The 21,967-nt window shown below is 38.0% G+C and overlaps 1 protein-coding gene across 1 annotated transcript; it reads right to left on the bottom strand.

Moving 5' to 3' along the window:
• Positions 1-1,257: 1,257 nt before the first annotated feature.
• On the bottom strand, positions 1,258-7,160 carry LOC142163771 (uncharacterized). The gene is made up of 3 exons (XM_075220901.1): positions 6,773-7,160; positions 6,134-6,700; positions 1,258-1,280 (listed from the first exon to the last, which is right to left on the bottom strand). The coding sequence occupies exons 1-3, from the start codon at positions 7,158-7,160 to the stop codon at positions 1,258-1,260; spliced, it is 978 nt and encodes a 325-aa protein (XP_075077002.1).
• Positions 7,161-21,967: the final 14,807 nt, after the last annotated feature.

Genomic DNA, 21,967 nt, shown 5'->3' with positions numbered 1-21,967 from the left:
TGACTGCCATAGAAACAGTGCACACAGTGCAGCAGTTTTGCAGTCACTCGCCTTTGACCTACCAAGTTCTTACATCATTCAAGTGATGCCATCAAGGGTGTATTAACAAGAGCATTATAACAAAACATCACTTGAACACTTGAGAATTCACTTCAAGCATTCAAGTCTTCCGCAAATAGTGAATTCAATTCTCAAGAGCTTGAAGAACAAAGTTAAACGCTACTACGGACCAGTTCCTAAATCTAGTATTTTGTTGTCCTTAGTTGAGTTGTAACTTTGTGATTGTTCTTATTGTAATTCCTCAATTGCTTAGTTAGAAGCGTTGCTTAGGAACCCCTTTGTAAAACCATAAACTTTCTGAGTTTGTGTTGTGACTAGAGTTAGTCATAAGTTAACGTCTGTGTAACTAGTGAGTGACAAAGGGGCTTGTGGTAAGAGTATCACACGTTAGTTGAGTTGAAGTCTTTGTAATAGAGTCATTACAAAGTGGCTTGTAATAGAGTGTTTACAAGTTAGTGAAGTTGAAAACCTACAAGTGTAAATCGTGGTTTTTGTCTCCTTGAGTGGGATTTTTCCACGTAAAAATCCCGTGTCTCATTTACTTACTATTTCATTAGTATTCTCAGTGGAAACTCATAGAGGACCAGGTACTCTATAGTTTGGTGGACTCATATAAACTAACAGTAAGGCTGTCAGTGAAATTACTTGGCTGCAAAATTACTTATGGATTTGGGTGTTCCTTGTTCTTCTGCTATTCCTCTTTTTTTGTGATAGCCAAGCTGCTATTCATATTGCCAAGAACCCTGTTTTTCATGAGCGTACTAAGCATATTGAGTTGGATTGTCATCTGGTCAGAACAAGGCATGTTGAATGCCTCATTCAGCTGCTTCACACTTCTTCCTCTGCTCAATTGGCTGATATCCTCACCAAAAGCTTGCCTGGTGCTGCTCATCATGGTATTCTATCCAAGTTGGGGGTTTTATCACCCTCCAACTTAACTTGAAGGTGTGTTGGAAATATGGACCCCAGTCCGGATTAGTTAGGAGCTAGGCTTTTATTATTTTGTATTGTATTGGGCCAAGCCCACTTATTTGATTATTATTTTTGCCCACAATGTATAATCTGGGCCGGATCAGATATAAGGAAGAATGAGGTCTGTATCAAAACACATTGTATCATTTTCATTTTTACACAGATATGAAAGTCTCCCTCTTTCTCTCTCGAACATAACAAACCCTAGAATAAGTTTGCTTGATTTCAGCTCTTCTCCACTGCTAACACTATCAAGGACACCAAAAATTAAGAACCAACTCAATATGTACAACGTTGGGACCGTGAGAACGGGCCAATCCATATCAGTACTTAAATTAGGAGCCTTCGATGCATTAATGCAAAATTGATTGTGATTAATATAAAATTAATTGTGATTTCCTAACCAATATTGTTTATATTGATAGAATTTTTCTTGCAAGTAAAATATGGGCTTCAAAGTCAGATCCTTCCCTTTTTTACCCATTCAATTCGTGGCCATCAATGTTTGTTCGAGCTCATCAAATTGCCAAGCATGCAACTACCTCTTTGCCAACATATATATAAGTGCGGCCTCCGATTTTCTGCACTATCTTCTCCTTCTCCAACTTAATCTCCTCTTCGGCACTACCACATACTCGCACACTTAGCTAAAATCAGTTGTTTTTCTTTCATATTTTCTCATTCTACAGTTGGAATTTCTCTTTAAGCAAGACCTAGTTTCTCTCTCATTAGTCACTACCTCTTTGTTTTTTTTATAACTTTTTTGTGCTGTAAAGTGAAACTGTTGTTGTTCCTCTATACTTGTAAATAATGATTCTGGAAATTAGAACGTTAGCTTATAAACGTAAATATAAATAAAAAACAGAAATTAATTCGAGCCCACTGAATTCACAGTGTTTCCTTAAGGAATTTAATCCCCTCCTAGTACCCAAGGTTATAGATTATTTCCTCCCAGGATAGAACGAATTACACACTGGTGTAGCGGTACTTCAAACCCCAGTGTTTCAACGAACACAAAGTTCGGCAACAAATCACACTTATGGATGCTTTGTTTGTAGTTAAAAACAATGCAGAATAAGGAGGACAACTCAGAATAAGAATGGAAATTCTGAGAGGAAGGAATGCAAAGTATAGCCAATGTTGAATTCTTACTGAAGAGAATATCAAATTGCAATTCGTTTTTCCAGTGTATACGCAGTGTATACAGAGTGTATATCCAGTATATGCAGAGTGTATATCCAGTGTATACAGAGTGTATATTAAGTGTATACAGAGTGTTTCAAGTGTTTTTTTCGATGTGTTCTTCTTTCTCTCCAACTTATGCTCTATTTATAGCAGTTATTTGAGAGAAATCCGCCCCTTCCATGGTGCAACAAGCACTAGATCATGGAGAAAGCACTTACATGGTGGTATATACACTTGCTTGGTGGGAGGAACACTTGCACCATTGTGGGAGGTGCACTAGGCTGCATTGTTGCTTAGTGTTGCAACACAATACACGGATTGGAAAACATCCGTTACAAACACGGATTATATCACGTTAATATTCACTATTAACAAATAAATTTGGTCCAAAAAATTAATCAATCGATCGATCATTTGACCAAATCCGAATCCAAATCCCATTTCCCATTCACTCTAATTTTAAGACTATTTCATCTTAAACAAAATCTCAACAATCCCCCACATGAATGGGGAATGGCTATATCATGGAAGTATGCATGAAAAACTTGTGTGATTTGCAAACAAGAATTAATTGCATCTGGATAAGTAGGTTTCCCTTTGAACTTTCCGTAGTGAACTTATGTCGGATATACTCGGTCAATCGGTAGATTTAATATCTTTGAACCGTCGAACTTTAGTGTATACCTAGACAACCATAAGTCACACAATCAATCCCTTAACCGTCTTTGGTTCTCATTGTTGTGTTCGTTTCAGCCATGAACACTGCCTGGTTTCATAAGTGCGTAGAGAATTGGCCTTGCAAAATTCTCCTTGAAGCGGCTAACACTTCACACATACATAGGTGATTCCTAAACGTGTCATCTCATAGATACACTATTTGATATACCCTGTATCAAATTTAGAAATCATTAAAAAGCCTTAATGTTTTATCCTTGGTACTGAACATTGTCTCATCACGAGAATGGACTAAAACAAATTTTGTTGACAATGTTGAACCGTCATTAATGACTTTGTTTGATCTCCTTGAACCTAGATCTTGGGATCTCCAGTCTTCTAGGTAGAGTTACCGCCACAATGACTTGTTCTTGGCCATAGTCCCATTCCCCTCGATGATTTCTCAACTACCTCTCTAGTTAGGCCTTTTGTAAGTGGATCTGACACATTATCACTTGACTTTACATAGTCAATCGTGATAATTCCTCTAGAGAGAAGTTGCCTAACGGTTTTATGTCTTCGTCGTATATGACGAGATTTACCGTTATACATAACGCTCCCAGCCCTTCCAATTGCCGCTTGGCTATCACAGTGTATGCATATTGGTGCCAACGGTTTGGGCCAAAATGGAATATCTTCCAAGAAATTCCGAAGCCATTCAGCTTCTTCACCGGCTTTATCTAAGGCTATGAACTCAGCCTCCATTGTAGAGCGGGCAATACATGTTTGTTTGGACGACTTCCAAGATACCGCTCCTCCACCAATAGTGAATACATATCCACTTGTGGACTTCGAATCAGTTGAACCGGTGATCCAATTTGCATCACAATATCCTTCAATCACCGTAGGATATTTACTGTAGTGCAAATCAAAGTTTTGGGTATGTTCTAAGTATCCCAAAACTCGTTTCATTGCCATCCAGTGAGATTGGCCTGGATTGCTCGTGTATCGACTTAGTTTACTTATAGCACAAGCTATATCTGGTCGTGTACAATTCATGATGTACATTAAGCATCCCAACACACGAGCATAATCCAATTGTGATATGCTTTGGCCTTTGTTCTTTGCTAGTGCAAGATTCACGTCAATTGGAGTCTTTGCAACTTTAAAGCCCAAGTGCTTGAATTTTTCAAGTACTGTCTTAATATAATGAGATTGTGACAATGCCAGGCCTTGAGGAGTCTTTTGGATCTTAATCCCCAGAATTAAATCTGCAATTCCCAAGTCCTTCATATCAAACTTGCTAGTTAGCATACGCTTAGTAGCATTTATGTTGGCAATGTTATTACTCATTATCAGCATATCATCCACATATAGGCAAACAATGACTATGTGATTTGGAACATTTTTAATGTACACACATTTATCACATTCATTTATCTTAAAACCATTTGACAACATTGTTTGGTCAAATTTCGCATGCCATTGTTTGGGTGCTTGTTTTAGTCCGTAAAGGGACTTAACAAGTCTACATACCTTATTTTCTTTACCTGGAACCACAAACCCTTCAGGTTGTTCCATGTAAATTTCTTCCTCCAACTCTCCATTTAAGAAGGCCGTTTTAACATCCATTTGATGAATTTCAAGACCATACACTGCAGCTAATGCTACTAACATCCGTATGGACGTAATCCTTGTAACTGGGGAGTATGTATCAAAGTAGTCAAGACCTTCTCGTTGTCTATACCCTTTGACAACAAGTCTTGCCTTGAATTTATCAATAGTGCCATCATCTTTCATTTTTCTCTTAAAAATCCATTTAGAACCCAAAGGTTTATTTCCAGGAGGTAGATCAACCAATTCCCATGTATGGTTGTTCAATATGGATTCTATTTCACTATTGACTGCCTCTTTCCAGAACAATGATTCCGAAGAAGACATAGCTTCTTTAAATGTTCGAGGCTCATTTTCCAATAAGAAAGTCACAAAATCTGGTCCAAACGAAGTAGACGTTCTTTGACGTTTACTACGTCTTGGATCCCCCTGATTAAATGTACTTTCTTTTGTTTCTTCCCGAGGTCGTTTAGATACTTCACCAATCGACTCGCATTCCTTTTTATACGGATATATATTTTCAAAGAACTCAGCATTATCTGATTCTATAACCGTATTATTATGAATGTCGGGATTTTCTGATTTATGAACCAGAAATCGATATGCTTTACTATTAGTTGCATATCCTATGAAAACACAATCAACTGTTTTCGGTCCTATTTTTACCCTTTTGGGTTTAGGAACTTGCACCTTTGCCAAACACCCCCACACTTTAAAATAATTCAAGTTGGGCTTCCTTCTTTTCCATTTTTCATATGGAATGGATTGTGTTTTACTATGGGGTACTCGATTTAGTATTCGGCTGGCCGTAAGAATGGCTTCCCCCCCAAGTTCTGTGGCAAACCAGAACTTATCAACAATGCGTTCATCATCTCCTTTAATGAACGATTCTTTCTTTCCGCAATCCCATTGGATTGGGGAGTGTAAGGGGCTGTTGTTTGATGAATAATTCCATATTCTAAACATATTTGTTCAAAAGGAGATTCATATTCACCACCCCTATCACTTCTTATCATTTTGATTTTCTTGTTAAGTTGCGTTTCAACTTCATTTTTGTATTGCTTGAATGCGTCTATTGCTTCATCTTTACTATTAAGTAAGTAAACATAGCAATATCGAGTACTATCGTCAATAAAAGTTATGAAATACTTCTTTCCACCGCGAGATGGTATTGACTTCATGTCACAAATATCTGTGTGAATTAAGTCTAAAGGATTTGAATTCCTTTCAACCGACTTATAAGGATGTTTAACATACTTAGATTCCACACATATTTGACATTTTGATTTTTCGCATTCAAACTTAGGCAATACTTCCAAGTTTATCATTTTTCGCAAGGTTTTATAATTGACATGACCTAAACGTACATGCCATAAATCATTTGACTCAAGTAAGTAAGAAGAAGCTGAAGTTTTATTATTAGTTTCAACAACTATTACATTCAGCTTGAAAAGGCCCTCAGTAAGGTAACCTTTTCCTACAAACATTTCATTCTTACTAATCACTACCTTGTCAGATACAAAAACGCACTTGAAACCGTGCTTTACAAGAAGTCCAGTAGAGACTAAGTTCTTCCTAATCTCGGGAACATGAAGGACGTTGTTCAAAGTCATGACCTTGCCAGAAGTCATCTTGAGAAATATCTTACCGTATCCTTTAATTTTTGCTGTAGCAGCATTTCCCATAGAGAGCGTCTCTTCGGGTCCAGCAGAAGCATATGTAGAAAATGCTTCCCTCACAGCACAAACATGGCGAGTGGCTCCAGAATCAATCCACCACTCCTTTGGGTTTCCTACCAGGTTGCATTCAGAAAGCATGACGCACAAGTCATCAACATCATCATGCTTTTCTACCATGTTTGCTTGACCCCTTTGCTTGTCTTTCTTCCGAGCACGACACTCCGTAGATTTGTGTCCGGTTTTCCCACAGTTGTAGCAGTTTTCACTGAACCGCTTCTTGCTTGGGTTGTATTTCGGACTAGAAGCCTTCTTTCTCTTTTTGTTATCTTCAACAATATTTGCTCCCATTATTGTTGAATTTCCACGGCCTCTTCTCTCAGCAGCTTTGTTGTCCTCTTCGATTCTCAATCGAACAATGAGATCTTCAAGGGACATCTCCTTTCGTTTGTGTTTCAAATAATTTTTGAAGTCCTTCCACAATGGAGGCAACTTCTCAATTATTGCTGCTACTTGGAATGCTTCATTGATGACAAGACCTTCAATGAAAATTCCGTTAGTAAAATTACTAAAAAATTTACTTTCAATATCAGTATTTATTTGAAACATACCTTCAGCAAGTAGATCATGAATAATCACTTGCAATTCCTGGACTTGGGTAATAACAGACTTGCTATCTACCATTTTGTCGACCAAAAATTTTGCGGCGACGAATTTCTTCATCCCGGCATCTTCAGTTTTGTACTTCTTTTCAAGTGCATTCCACAATTCTTTTGACGTCTCCACGCCACTGTATACATTATACAGATTATCCTCCAGCCCGCTAAGAATATAATTCCTGCACAAGAAGTCAGAATGCTTCCATGCCTCAATCACGAGAAAGCTATCATTCTCTGGAGTTTCATCTGGAAGATCAGGAACATCTTCCTTGATGAACTTCTGTAGACATAACATAGTCAAGTAGAAGAACATATTTTGCTGCCAGCGCTTGAAATCCATCCCGGAAAATTTTCCGGGTTTCTCTGCCGGTGCCAACGCCGGAGTTCGACTTGTCGATGCGTTGGCAGTCATCATCGGAACAACTTGATTTCCGTCATTCGCCATTTTTACTGTAAAAATGACACAATCAAACGTTTAATAAACGTTTAAAACTGGAGTGAAAAATCACGTAAATTTTAATCTCCAACAAAATGCCACGAAGGTTTTAAAACTGGAGTAAAAATCACGTAGATTTTAATCTCCAACAAACCGCAACGAAGGCTTAACTCTCCAAACGGGAGTACACAAAAAACCACAAAGGTTGGAAACAAGGTTATAGTTTCCAGAATAATAAAAGTAACACAAATACAGAAATTAAATTATTAAATTATTAAATTCCTTAAGGTTGTTGTTCCTCTGTACTTGTAAATAATGATTCTGGAAATTAGAACGTTAGCTTATAAACGTAAATATAAATAAAAAACAGAAATTAATTCGAGCCCACTGAATTCACAGTGTTTCCTTAAGGAATTTAATCCCCTCCTAGTACCCAAGGTTATAGATTATTTCCTCCCAGGATAGAACGAATTACACACTGGTGTAGCGGTACTTCAAACCCCAGTGTTTCAACGAACACAAAGTTCGGCAACAAATCACACTTATGGATGCTTTGTTTGTAGTTAAAAACAATGCAGAATAAGGAGGACAACTCAGAATAAGAATGGAAATTCTGAGAGGAAGGAATGCAAAATATAGCCAATGTTGAATTCTTACTGAAGAGAATATCAAATTGCAATTCGTTTTTCCAGTGTATACGCAGTGTATACAGAGTGTATATCCAGTATATGCAGAGTGTATATCCAGTGTATACAGAGTGTATATTAAGTGTATACAGAGTGTTTCAAGTGTTTTTTTCGATGTGTTCTTCTTTCTCTCCAACTTATGCTCTATTTATAGCAGTTATTTGAGAGAAATCCGCCCCTTCCATGGTGCAACAAGCACTAGATCATGGAGAAAGCACTTACATGGTGGTATATACACTTGCTTGGTGGGAGGAACACTTGCACCATTGTGGGAGGTGCACTAGGCTGCATTGTTGCTTAGTGTTGCAACACAATACACGGATTGGAAAACATCCGTTACAAATACGGATTATATCACGTTAATATTCACTATTAACAAATAAATTTGGTCCAAAAAATTAATCAATCGATCGATCATTTGACCAAATCCGAATCCAAATCCCATTTCCCATTCATTCTAATTTTAAGACTATTTCATCTTAAACAAAAACTCAACAACTGTTACGGTATTGATTATTCATGTGTTTATAACCCTTCCCTAGGAGCTCCCACTATGCTCCTTTGGTGACTCGAATCCATAATCTTTAAGTTAGAGGTGGAGGGTGCTTACCATTTGAGCAACGCTTTCTTGTCACATCCATCTTAGTTTCAGAGTTTGTATCGGCAAAAAATCAAAATTTAGAGCGTGCGGATGCATACACATTATTTTATTGTCATGATCCCTGACCTTTAAGAAAATGAAATATGAATATACATCAGTTTTCATGACCTTTCGTTATCCTAGAACTATTCACTTTCTTTAACTTTACCTTTTTATAACCATATGTCGTATATTTGCTGGTTGCAGACTTGTATTTGATTCATTAAATGTAAGGAAACAAAAGCCAGAAGTGAAGTTTCTATTAAGCACTCTTCCTGAAACTCCAAGAACTACTGCTCACTGAATTGAAGAAGTATGCCTCCAACTTCCACTGCGGATGCCGTAAATTCAAGAAATATGCCTGCTGACGAAATTACCACCGCCACTGCCACCTCCACTGCGGCCGCTGTAAATTCAACTACTGGCACCATCAAGACAAATTGTACCACCACCAAAGGTACCCCTACTGCTAGCACCGCCACCACAGTTGTAAAGCCAACTGCCACTGCCACTTCCACTGCGGCCGCCTTAAATTCAACTACTGTTACCATCAAGCCAAATCGTACCACCAGCAGAGCTACCCCTACTGCTAGCACTTTCAAAATTTTATATTAATTATGTTTAAAAATGCACATGATTTGCACGTGCTTAAATGTAAAAATAATGGTAATGGTAATATTATTTGAATTTCTAGTTGTAACGACCCGACTGGTCGTTTTGAGTAATTGTGTTCGATTTAGCAGTTGGAGGTCACGAGTAGCTTCACACAGTGTATTATGACTTGCGTGCATCGTTAGTTTGGATTTTTGAGAAGTTCGGAAAGGATTTTTAGAAATGACTTTCATTTGAGAAGCTTGAAGTTGAAAGAATTGACTTTTGAGTATTTGACCTCGGATTGGAGTTTCGATGGTTCCGATAGACTCAGGTGGTTATTTTGGACTTAAGCATACGTCCGAATTTTGATTTGGAGGTCTGTGAATTGAATTGAAGCAATTCGGCGAAAGTTGGAAAAGTTGAAGTTTGGAAGATGGAAGAGTTTGACCAATATCGGTGTCGGGATGCGATTCCGAGAGTTGGAACAACTCCATCATGTCATTTGGGACTTGTTTGCAAGATTTGACGTCATTCCGGGTTGATTTGATAGATTTCGGCATGAGTTTTAGAAGTTAGAAGATTGGAAAGTTCGTAAGTTCGATTCATGATGCGATTCGTCGTTTCGGCGTTGTTTGATGTGATTTGAGACCTCGAGCGAGTTTGTGTTAAGTTATAGGAATTGTTTGTGTGTTTAGACGGGGTCCCGAGGGCCTCGAGTGTGTTCCGGGTGGGCTACGCGTCAATTCCTCCTATTTTTGAACTACTGATTCTGTCTTCTGGTGTCCTTCTTCACGATCGCAAAGTGCCTTTCGCGTTCGCGAAGTGCTTCTGCTGACCACGCCAAATTTCTTCTTCGCGTTCACAAAGTTCTGTCTTTTCCTTCACTGCGTTCACATTCATCTCACGTGTTCGCGTAGTTAGGCCATTCCACTCTTCGCGTTCGCGTACTGCTTCACGCGTTCGCGAAGAGCAGTCATTGGGCAATCACACTTCTCTTCTTCGCGTTCGCGAATGTGTGGTCGTGTTTGCGGAGCACAATTGGGCAGCTTTCATTTTCCTTCTTCGCGAACGCGATTGTTCTTCCGCGTTGATGATACATAAATACCTGGGCAGGCAAAATATATTTCTAAATCAAGGGTTAGACCATTTTTATCATATCTTGACTTGTAGAGCCTGGTTTTGAGCGATTCTTTGTGGGGTTTTCAAGCAAATTGATTAGGTAAGTGTTCTTCACCTAGAATTTAATATGTTCCATGATTTTATCTTTCTTTTTTTTATCATTTATCTTGTATTTTGAGTTGAGGAAATTGGTGGTTTTTGAAGAAAGTTTTCAAAATGAAAAATCATGATTTGAGGGACTAAATGGTATCGAAATTTGATAATTTTTATGTCGTTGAACTCGTATCGAAATGGGTATTCGATTTTTGTAAAATTTGTAGGGTTCAGAGGTGCGGGCCCGGGGAGTCGACTTTTAGATCAATTTTTGAATTTTGTTAAAGACTGAGACTGTATGATCCAAAATAGTTTCTTATGAGTTTTATTTGTGTTTTGAAGTTATTTTGGTTAGATTTGAGCCGTCCGGAGGTCATTTCACCCGAGAAGTTCATTTTAGAGTATCAGGTTGTCCTCTTTGAGGTAAGTATAATGGTCAAGAGCACCCTGAGAAATGTGTGCTACCTCCTTCTTTAACTCAAAGACCCTAGCTCCATCAGTTTTCCCATACTTGGTCTCAAGTTCCTTCCAAATATCCTTGGCAAACTCAGAGTAGACCACAGTACGGTGGATTTCCTTAGTCAAAGAATTGGCCAGCTATGCAACAACTAAATCATTGCATCTCTGCCATTGGTGAAGAAGAGAATACCCCTCTGGAGGTCTCTCGGAAGTTTCATGGATGAATTCCAATTTGTTCCTAACAGATAGAGCCATTAAAATGGATCTACGCCAACTCCGATAACATGAGCCATCAAAAAGCTCAAGGACCAAAAAAGAACCTAGTAAATCAGAGGGATGCACATATAGAGGGTGACAGGAATGTGTATAGTCATCAGGGTGAAAAGGAAGGCGACTCGCAGCACTATGGTCAATAGGAGCAGAATTTTTCATAGAAAAGGAAGATGATGTACTCGATGGAATGACCATCAGATAATACTCACAGTTACAGACACGATTTGATAAGATCTCACCTATAAATCAATAAACCCTAGGGCATGCAATTGACGGCAAAAAAATAGCAAAGTAAAGAATATACCACAACTCCTCGCAACCGGAAGAGTACGACCTTGAATAGAGAAGAAATACTCAGTAACGCTCCAAAAGATCCACAAGCAACATCCCCAAATGTTGACCTCAAGCTTGAAGAAGAGAATACAACTGATGAACTCCAAAAAAAAATGACTTGAAAAAGAGAAAGCCCAAAGATAAGCAGAAATAGCAATAGAAAACTCGAAGAAATTGCCGAGAAAGCAAAAAAATGACAATTCCAATAAATCTCTGAATCAACAGAAAACTCCGGTGATAGTCCTCAAGGGTAACATCTGACGATAGAGGACAACCAGACCTACGAGATTCCGGGCTCTGGTACCATGTCAGCAACGGAGAAGGAGCTGAAATCAAGCAAACTTATTCTAGTGTTTGTTATGTTCGAAAGAGAAAGAGAGAGACATTCATATCTGTGTAAAAATGAAAATGATACAATTTGTTTTGATACAGATCTTATTCTTCCTTATATCTGATCCGGCCCAGACTATATATTGTGGGCAAAAATAATAATCAATTAAGTGGATTTGGCCTAATACAATACAAAATAATAAAAGCCTAGCTCCTAACTAATTCGGACTGGAGTCCATATTTCCAACAGATAGTTATCTAGATGATAAAGAAAACAATGTAATGACCTTACTACTATTTTTTCCCCTACTATCACTGAGGGGTCAACATGAATGTTTGGTATTAATGAGGATATGTTTTTTAATTAAGAACAGAGCCACGTGATTGGCCAAAAAAGAATCTTATTAGAGCTGCTACATAAGTCCCTATTCCCCACCGTTTTCAAACAAACAAAGGGTGTCATTAGGGGTAGGCATAAAATTCGAAAACCAAATTTCAAATCGAACCGAATTAATTCGGTATTTCGGTTTCGATTTTTTTCGATATTTTGATCTAATTCGGTATTGCATTTTCGGTATTTCGGTACGGTTCTCGGTATTAGAATTTTGAAATTTCGGTATACCGAAATACCGAAATTTTAAAGCCTTTTTTTGGATCCTGCCGAGCCCCAAGCCCAATTTTATAATTTAATTCTCAATTTCCCCTCGCCCCACCCCTACCCCAAGCCCAACAACCCAAGCCCATGCTCAGTTTTGTCTCTTAGTTCTGAAGTCCACTCGCATTAGCAAAAAGAAATTACAAATCTCACAAACGTTGGTCACTAATATATGGTCTCATTTAAATTAAAAAGAAAACAAGAATAAAGAAACTAAAATTGAAGCAGAAAGAAATTAAAGACAGTACTCTTGTTATTTTGTGAAGAGAAAAATATTATTGTAGTATGTTATACAAAATCCAGATACATACAATTTTATAGTATTCAAAAGTTTAGGGAAAGTTTATCTCATTAGAAAAAATCAATTAATATGCCTGCGTATTTTTAAGATCAAAATCAAAACCAAAACCAAAACATAGGGCAGATCCATAATATGCCTGCGTATTTTTAAGAAAACCGTCTTAAAAATGGGAATTTTTTCACTTTTAGCCCGCGCTAAAAACTATTTACATTTTATAGCCGAAAAATGCATAAATTTTGTATATTTTTTGTATATAACATACATAATATATATATATATATATATACAAAAATATATATTTTTTCCGGCTATTATTTTGAGAACGGCTATATAGTGTCATTTTCCCCTTAAAATAGTGTTTTTTTGCATGTACCCATTCTAGAAAATAAATAACTTTAACAAATAATATAAATATTTTTAAACAATTGTAGTGGGTAAAATTGTTTCATAATAAATGATCGAATAATAGCGTGACACGTGGAGCCGAAGACAAGTAAAAAGCAAATCAAGTAAAAACTAGTATCAGGAGCAACAACTGCAATTGATATCAGATAGACCTCGAAGGGAACATGGTCAACATGAGCAGAACGAACAGTTCTCATCAGATAGCATTCAATGAAGAATATTCCCTAGTATTAAATGGGCAGCCGTTGCAGAGAATATTTGAATTCATGACCTGCCATTACATATTCATCAATACCTTCTTTACTGTCATTTAAGAGGGGCTTGATCTTAGGATCTTGTTTCCTTAGGTGTAGCTATAAATAGTAGGCTCAACAGCCAGTGTAACACACATAATTCTTGGCAAAACTTATGCTATATTCTATTCTCAAGCTCAATCAAGTAATTTTATTTGCTCTTTTACATTGTTCTTGCTTCTGTCCTCGGAGGTATTGCTCTCGAAGCCAATCTTGTTTCCTTCGATTTTAATCGCTAATTCTTATTCTTAATCGTGTTTACTTATCATTTTTGGACCAAGTCAGTTCGCTTGTTTATAAACCGCGTTACAAATTCAACTGTACCGTTTTATGGATAAACATTTTGGCACCCACCGTGGGGCTTAGACAGTTGCATAATTAAGTTTTGCATTTATTATTAACTTGTTTGATTCTTTGTTCTTTAGCAAGGAATCAAAAAATAGCAGCTAACAATGTCAACACACAACGTTGAGGGACAAGAAAATCTTCCTCAACACGAGGACTTAATCAGTGACACCCACAACGAGGGGACGAGGCGACCCCCTTCCATGGAGTACAGTACCCCCGACATGTACGGGAGCCAACTCACGATGATGCGGAAGAGGAATACATTGCGGAAACAGTAAGAATGCCATCAGGGGCCACCTCTCAAGACAAAATCAGGTGATGACGAAATTGAAGCAAGCATTGTCAGGCGCTTCCAACAACGTAAACGAAATGTCTGGTTCTTCCCGACGCTCCTGCAAATTAAATGACTCAAAGAGTTGATAACAACACCCCAATGGGGGAGGTCGGTTTCGATGGTGCCGGAGGACCGGTAGCAGATCTGGTAACGACAACAATAATTATTCATTCAAAACCGAGCTCATGAGATTTATGAGGGAAACGAATGAATGGATGGATCAAAATGCGAAGGAGTTTCACGCCTGAATGAATCAGATTCCGGGGCACCGCCAGTTTTGAAGGGCCTAGATTCGAAGAAGTACACTCATTTGCCGTTTAAGCCGAGCGTAGTACCGGAGTTAATTTCGTAGATGTTCAAGATGCCGAACATACAAAAATACGATGGGACTTGACAATGCTGAGGATTTGAAGCAACAAAACAAGAAAATCACCTTTAGATAGACATAATATAACCTACAGATTAACCTCTTCTAATAGATCACGAAAGGACGAAGAATCATAACAAATCCTTTATTTTGTATTAAATTTCTGGTTAAGGAAAAACCTCTCTTTCTATTCAAACTGTGACTACGCCTCAAACACGTGAGATCCTAATCAATTACTAACTTATTCAGCCTCTTCAACAATATCATTTGATTTTAGAAGACAAAAACACACATATCAAACATGGGGTCTTTATTCACGTTTCTATATAGTAGAAAAATAATATGAAGTCATTTTTTAAGAGCTGAGCGCTCCCATATTTGTAAAGCAGATTCAATTGGTCAGAAGCATAACTAATCTATTTTGGGTAATGAAAAATGCAATAACCAATTGATATTACGTCAGTTATGATGACTTAAACCGCAAAGAAAAATCTGTATACTTACGCCCTAAATCGGATTGAATTCTACAGTGAAAAATGTAATCAACATGGATTTAAGAAATAGAATCAAGCAAGCTACCTTACATATTGCTGTTGCACATTATTAAGAAAAGTGAAATCAAGCAGCTAACTCTAACAATAAGACTCACTGTACACGGCTAAAATCGGACACTCCGATTTTATGATCAATATGACATTCCGTGGCTCGGAAGACTCGAGGCCCAGCTCCAGTCCGATCCCGAGGGTTCCCTATGCTCGACCTCGGGGCGGCACAGATCGAGTTTGCAAGAATAGTACGAGTTTGTACGAGACCTTTAAGTAACTGTACCGGCTATTTTTTCTTGTAATAATTATACATGTACCATGTTGGGATTTCCTCCCTTATATAAGGGGGACCCTTGCTATTTCTTGCACACATGATATTCAATAACATTTACTTTGATTTATTGCTTACATTTATTGTGTTTCATTAATTGTTCTTCATTTACTACTTATCATTGATCATAAAGAGTCCCCATCAAAGCTCTTAGAACTGTTAGTTCTTCATCAATCGACCCCAGTCCAGCACTTTAGCTCGACCTCGAGGCTCGGCGCAGGCTAGCTCGAGGCCCCGATCCCAATCATTCAGTTTGTGTAACATATTAACTTCAAAGGTCTTATCTCTGTTGGGGAGATGTGATCCTGATGGTTTAGTTATGTGCGTGCGGGTCTCGGAGAGTTCTCGATGGTGTTGGCCATGGCTTGAGTCGGCTGTCTGCTACGAACATAAGGAATATATTGTACGTTATGGTTTTCTGTTGGATGGGTATGAGAAGTTAATAGAATGTTGGCATTATTGGATATCATATGTGAAAAGCATGCATTTTAGGAAGGAACCTTGAGTTTTGGGTTGCGGGTGCATGGCTAGTGGCATGGTAATTACTGGGTTTTGAGGCCTTTGAGGTTCAGGTTTTGTTACGTGGCCGGAAAATCTATATGGTTGTTTCAGTAAGATGATGGGGTGTGAATGATGTATCAGCCATTCGAGTAGCGTAGTTGAGTTCGAGTATCGAAATTTTGGTATTCCTGAGGTTTGGGGCTAGATGTCCCCATATGTTGGCTATTTCTTGTTTGCAGATTGTGGAGGCATGTTGAGAATGGGATAACTGATAGCATACGTTATCGATAGGTTGATATGGACTTTTGAAAGGATATTTATCTATTTGGGAATGATCAGGATTTGGTTTGGGGGCTATTTGAAAGCTCCACGAGAATATGCATTTTATATCAGGTCAAATTTAGGTGCTCTTGTGAGATTGTTATCACGGTTATGTTACCAGGCAAAATGGATATTATTTGATCCCCTGGCCTATGTTATGTGCTACTTTCTTATGTTGTGATGGGCTGTGAGGTTGTATGATTATTCTCCATGCATGTTATAATCCCGTTCGGGCCTTATGGCGATGTGGGCAAGATGACCCTCGTGATGTTGATTTGCTCATTGCTGTCGTTCCCCCTTTTTCCTCCCTTTTGACGGGGAAGCCCGGTTTTGACATTCACGGAGTGTAATGACTCATTTCCTTTTAGGAATTATGTATTTGAAGAGTCGCCACCTAACGGATTATGGTGCGTTAGGGCACCTAGAGCGATTAACTCTTGGGTTGGTTTGCATTACTAGAGATTAGGGTAAGGGCTCGAAGTAACCTCGAGGGGAAGGTGTTAGGCACCCCTATTGGTCCACAACTGTGGGTCCCGGCCGAACCTATATTCACAAATTAGTCCATTACAAGTAAACAGTTGAATCAAATAGGTTGCAAGTAAAGCATGTTAGAATAACTCAAGTAGTAAGATAAAGGTTTGGACAAGTTGTAAAACAAAGGTTTAAATAAAGAAAGGATTTGGTAAAGAGGGGTCCTAGGTTGGTTATCCTATAGGATCACCCCACACAATGTCCGGTAAACACTCCTCAATGAGGGGCTACACGTGACATTAGCGCGTAGTCATCATATCTCATATCTACCCTTCCCATCCCCTTATTGGTCATGCAAAGCGAGTGTTTGGTCAACGATTTCTATTGCGTGCTGCTACACGTCCCTTCTTAATGGTCCTAGAGGGAGTTAGGACCTCTACCTATAGGTGGTTCTAGACGTACCCCTAAGGTTTTAAAAGGCGAAAATTCTAAGGCGACAATCAAAAACACTTAGGACTTTCAACATACAAAAGGAGCTATTAGGGGCTCAGAATTTCCTCCTCAAAACCAACATATAAGTAACACGACTCAAGCATAGTTAAGATCTTTTATTAGACAATGTCCTAAAGCAGGATATCTAAGTGAATATTCAGAAGACAAACAACATCTTTTAGACTCAGAAGTTATACCCTAGCAGTTGCTATGGACTCTTTTTAAAAGCCTGTTAGGATCAGAAAACATAGAGCAATAGAAATAGTTTTCATGAATGCAGTTTTTGAAAATTCCCTAAGGGCTTGCCTATACGCGGAGTACTTGTAAGGCCCCGGAAAATTTGTGCTAAGTAATTTAGGATTTCGAGGTGCCATATAGGCTAATTATAATATTTTATGTGCTATTAACATGATGGATATAAATTAGATATGATAATAAGTGTATGAGTCACATTATAAGTCATATGGGGTCTAAGGAGAGTCATAAATCTAATCAAGTTGGAAGATTACATGATAAGTCTAATGTTACAAATGTATACGTACCAGGCCAAATTTTGGACAAACATATATACATATACCTAAGGAGTTATGAGATGTACAACCTATCAAATGAAAGATCTTCAAGCCTAGTTTCTAACGCTTCAAACCGTTCGTTATCCGGACACTCTTAAAAGAAGTTATGACCAAATTACTAAAAGCAGTGCAGAATTTTACACTACCACGGCGCCCCATGCGGCACCCCTGTGGGGAGGTATAGAGAGCATTCAAAAACGTTTTCTGAGCACATTTTCCACAACCGCAACACCCCATGCGGTGCCCCATGCAGCGCGGCTGTGCAAAAATTGGGCTTTTGTTATAAAACGACCTCATTTCGCCAAATAAATGCAATGGGTCATTTCTTTAGATAAAATCCGATATTTTGAGAGTGAGAGAGTACCCTATAGTGGGAAAGTGTCCCTCATCAATTTTTCTTCAATTCTTGCTCAAATCTTGAAAGATTAACAATGAAAAACACACTAGGTCTTCATCCTTGAGGTAAGATTCTACACCCTAACCCTTAATTTTGAATCTTAGCTAAAGATGGGTATTTATCAAGAATGTTTGTGGGTATTGGAGTTGTTATCTTGCTTGTATGTGTTGTCAAAGGGTGTAGGAACATTGTTGAGCTAAAAATGGTAAAGTATGGGTTGTGGGTTGATGAAATCCTCTATAAAAAGACCATAAAGATTTAACGCACACATAATGTTTGATGAAATGCTCAAATGAGCTAGAATTATGATCATCTTCCTAATTTTGGTTCAAATTATTATATTTTCAAAATAGATTGAGGTTGCTAAGAAATCTAGAACATTGTAGAGTCTAAGTGTCACGCCCCAAAAACCGCGGGACACGACCGACGCTCAACCAAGTAAACCAGACTGAGCAAGCCTATTAGATTTCATTCTACCCAAACTAGTTCATGAATAAAGAGGGAATGTTAGCCCACTTTATCAAAACACTAAGCAATCTTCCATTAGAAACTTTCATTTCATTTCCGTTAATGACTTCATTTAAAGTTTTCAAAATATTAAAAGTTTACAAGTTTAAAGAGAAACATGCTTATCAAGTACTAACATTTCTAGTCTGTACTCCCAACATCAACCACCACCCACAAACAGTCTACGGAGCCTCTAAATACAATAGACGAGTAATAGGAAAACGCCGACAACAAGGCTGAGGCTATACCTCAAAACGTGATAGGAAAATGAACAAAAGATACGTGAAATGACCCCGGAGTGGAGTGGGGCTCACCAAGACAGCTGGGAAGAGAATACCACTATCACTGGACGATGCCGCCTTCTGTGGAACCACCTATATCATTAAACGATACAGCGCCCCCGGCAAAAGGGTCGTTAGCGCCGTCGAATAGCACTAGTATGTAAGGCTAAAAGTCCTCTTCCAGAATAGAATAACCATACAAACAAAGAAACATGAAACAAAAAGTCGAGTCAACAACATACAAGCTTCCAATCTGCAACATGTAAGTCTTCTAGTTTACAAAAATAAAATAAAATAATATATATAATTTTTTTGGTTGGGAGATCATTAGCACCGATATGAGTTATACCACCGTCTTTGTTAGCAAGGAGTCCGATCACGGACCAATCAGCTAGGTCGTCCCTTTGGAGACATGTACCACAATCACAATTTCTAGTTTTAAATTTCCAGTTTTTTATTCCCAGCACAATACCACCATGTGTGCGGCATAGCATCCGATCACGGCCCGATCGGCTAGGTTGCCTTCCCCCATATGCCATGTGGGTAGGCGTTACCAATTCACAAATATTAACAAGTTCATCCCATTTAAGGGGAATAACCACAATCCACCCCTACACCGGCACGTGTAGTTTCAGGTATGAGCCTTATGACCCACTCTTCCTCAATTTTGCTAATGATACTCCCAAAATTTGTTTTTTGATTTGATTGGATATTGTACACAATTGTAGTATAAATACAAGGATTCAAATATAGCATGAATACAATTATGCTTACCTCAATATCTTTCACATTTTATAGATTCCAATTAGTATTTCCAGTCACCAACAACAACAGTATTTCCTTGGCTCATTTGGCCATTCACAAGATTCTTTATTCCTGGCACGGTAGCCGTATTTCATATTTCACATGTTTCACATTGATATCAATTTTAACAACAAGCCATGCAAGTCAAGATGTAAAGTACACATGAGAGGAAACATGAATCACGGGCATATAGAGTATTTCTGAAACCATACACCTCAAGTTTATTAGCAATGGAACTTTAAACACAAAGGATTCTTCCCAAAGGAATGGGGCACATCAACAAGCAATAAAAACTCACATTGAAATCATTAACAACAATAAACCATTTTATCTTGCAATACTCCTTCCCAGAAATGACGTTGCACAGTTTAAACACATAGATATGTACGATCTCGAATCATACCAAATATACTTATAAATTAAAGCAATAGTGATAAATAGCCACTTATGGGCATGAATTGAGCACAAGAGCTCTTAGGCAATTCTATCTTTGAAGTTAGTTCATAACTGTCGGGTCGGGGCCTATTACATAATATTTAACACATTCCCAATTCACTTATTTCATTTTCAAGCATCTTTATAGGCTATCAACAGCAAGACATATTCAATCAAGACATTTTGTACACATAAGAGCAACTAGGAGCATTAAGCAGATCGAGTTGTTCTTACCCAATAAGTATACTAACTTCCATTTAAAATGTGACTCAAGGCCATACCATCTTGGTAAACAAACCACACTTAAACTTACGAAACAATATGGAATTCACTTCCGAGAGAGAACGTTTAGCCTACATACCTTTCTTGAGCTTTCCTTTAATTACTACGATATTCCGGAAATTCTAGCACCTTCAATCTACTTTGAGACATAACAAAATTGAACACAAATTAGGAAGATATTCATAATTCTAGCTCATTTGAGAATTTTATCAAACACTAGTTGAGCATCTTGATTTCAAATCTCTTTAACAAGATTTCTTTCATTTTCCCAACCCAATCTTTACTTATTTTTGTTCAACAATCTTCCCACAAACCTAATTTGTACATGCATGTATACATAATTCTATTACATCCAAGAATCATACCTCAATAACCCATCTCACGATCTCTAAAACACCAACACAACCTAGGTTAGGCACCTATGGCTTCTAATCACCATCCCATGAGTTACAATACTTGATTTATACGCATATAATTCCATAATAACTCCATATATGTAAGTCTAAGGGTAAAAGATTACCTCTTGTAGACCAAATCTTGAAAGAGAACTTTGGGATGTTCTTGCGATTTTGAAGAAATCCTATGAAATCTAATCAAAATCATGTTGTAACTAGTGATTGAGAAGTGAAATCACCATGAAAACACACTTAAAAACTCACCTTAGGTGTGCAATTGGATGCCTTGGTCGGATTGGGGATGGAGAGGATGACCTAGTCTTGAAAAATGACTTAAATCCTCTAATTTCCCGTCCTTAGGTGTATTTAGAGGTCTTCCACTAGCGCGCCCGCGCTAACGAGGCAGAATACCTCACAATATGCGCGGCCGTGCTAATGGCCGCACTAAGGCCGCGCTAATGACACATGCCCAGTAAAATTGTCGTAACTTTCTGCATACACCTCTAAATGATAAACGGTTTGATGAATTGGAAACTAGACTCAAGGGGATTTAATTTGATAAGTTGTGCATCACACAACTCCTTATATAACTGGAGATATGATTGTCCAAAGTGAGGTCTTGTGCGCACTCGTTAACAATTTTAGTCTATTATGAAATTTTCTAACTTGGCTTAGACTTAGGCCTCTCCTTAGACCCCAATTCACTTATAATATGACTTATACGCTTATTCACATATCCAATTGATATCCATTATATCATGAATCCTTACTTGCACACAAAATAAAATAATTAGCCTACCTTGGCACCACGAAATCTTGAATTACTTAGCAAAAATTTTCTGGGGCTTTACATTCTCCCCTGCTTAGGATCATTCATCCTCGAATGATAATTGGAGTCAATCGAAAAATACTTAGTATAACTTATCTCCTTTCTCACACATCTTTAACTCTCAAATTTTGACTAACTCCCAAATGTTTCAGAAATTTCGGCAGCATCTCCTTTGTAACTAGGCCTGTCCACCTGTCAGAGAATCACCTAAAACCATCATAAAAACTCATCCATAACACAACAAAGCACCACAATGTAAATACCCATAACAGTAATTCTCGGCATCACAAGAACTATATTAGCATAATGACACCTGAA

The sequence above is a fragment of the Nicotiana tabacum genome, chromosome 1 (genome assembly GCF_000715075.1).
Source record: "Nicotiana tabacum cultivar K326 chromosome 1, ASM71507v2, whole genome shotgun sequence".
NCBI lineage: Eukaryota > Viridiplantae > Streptophyta > Magnoliopsida > Solanales > Solanaceae > Nicotiana > Nicotiana tabacum.
The sequence above is the reverse complement of the archived record's forward strand: the minus strand, read 5'-3'. Positions and strand labels throughout refer to the sequence as shown.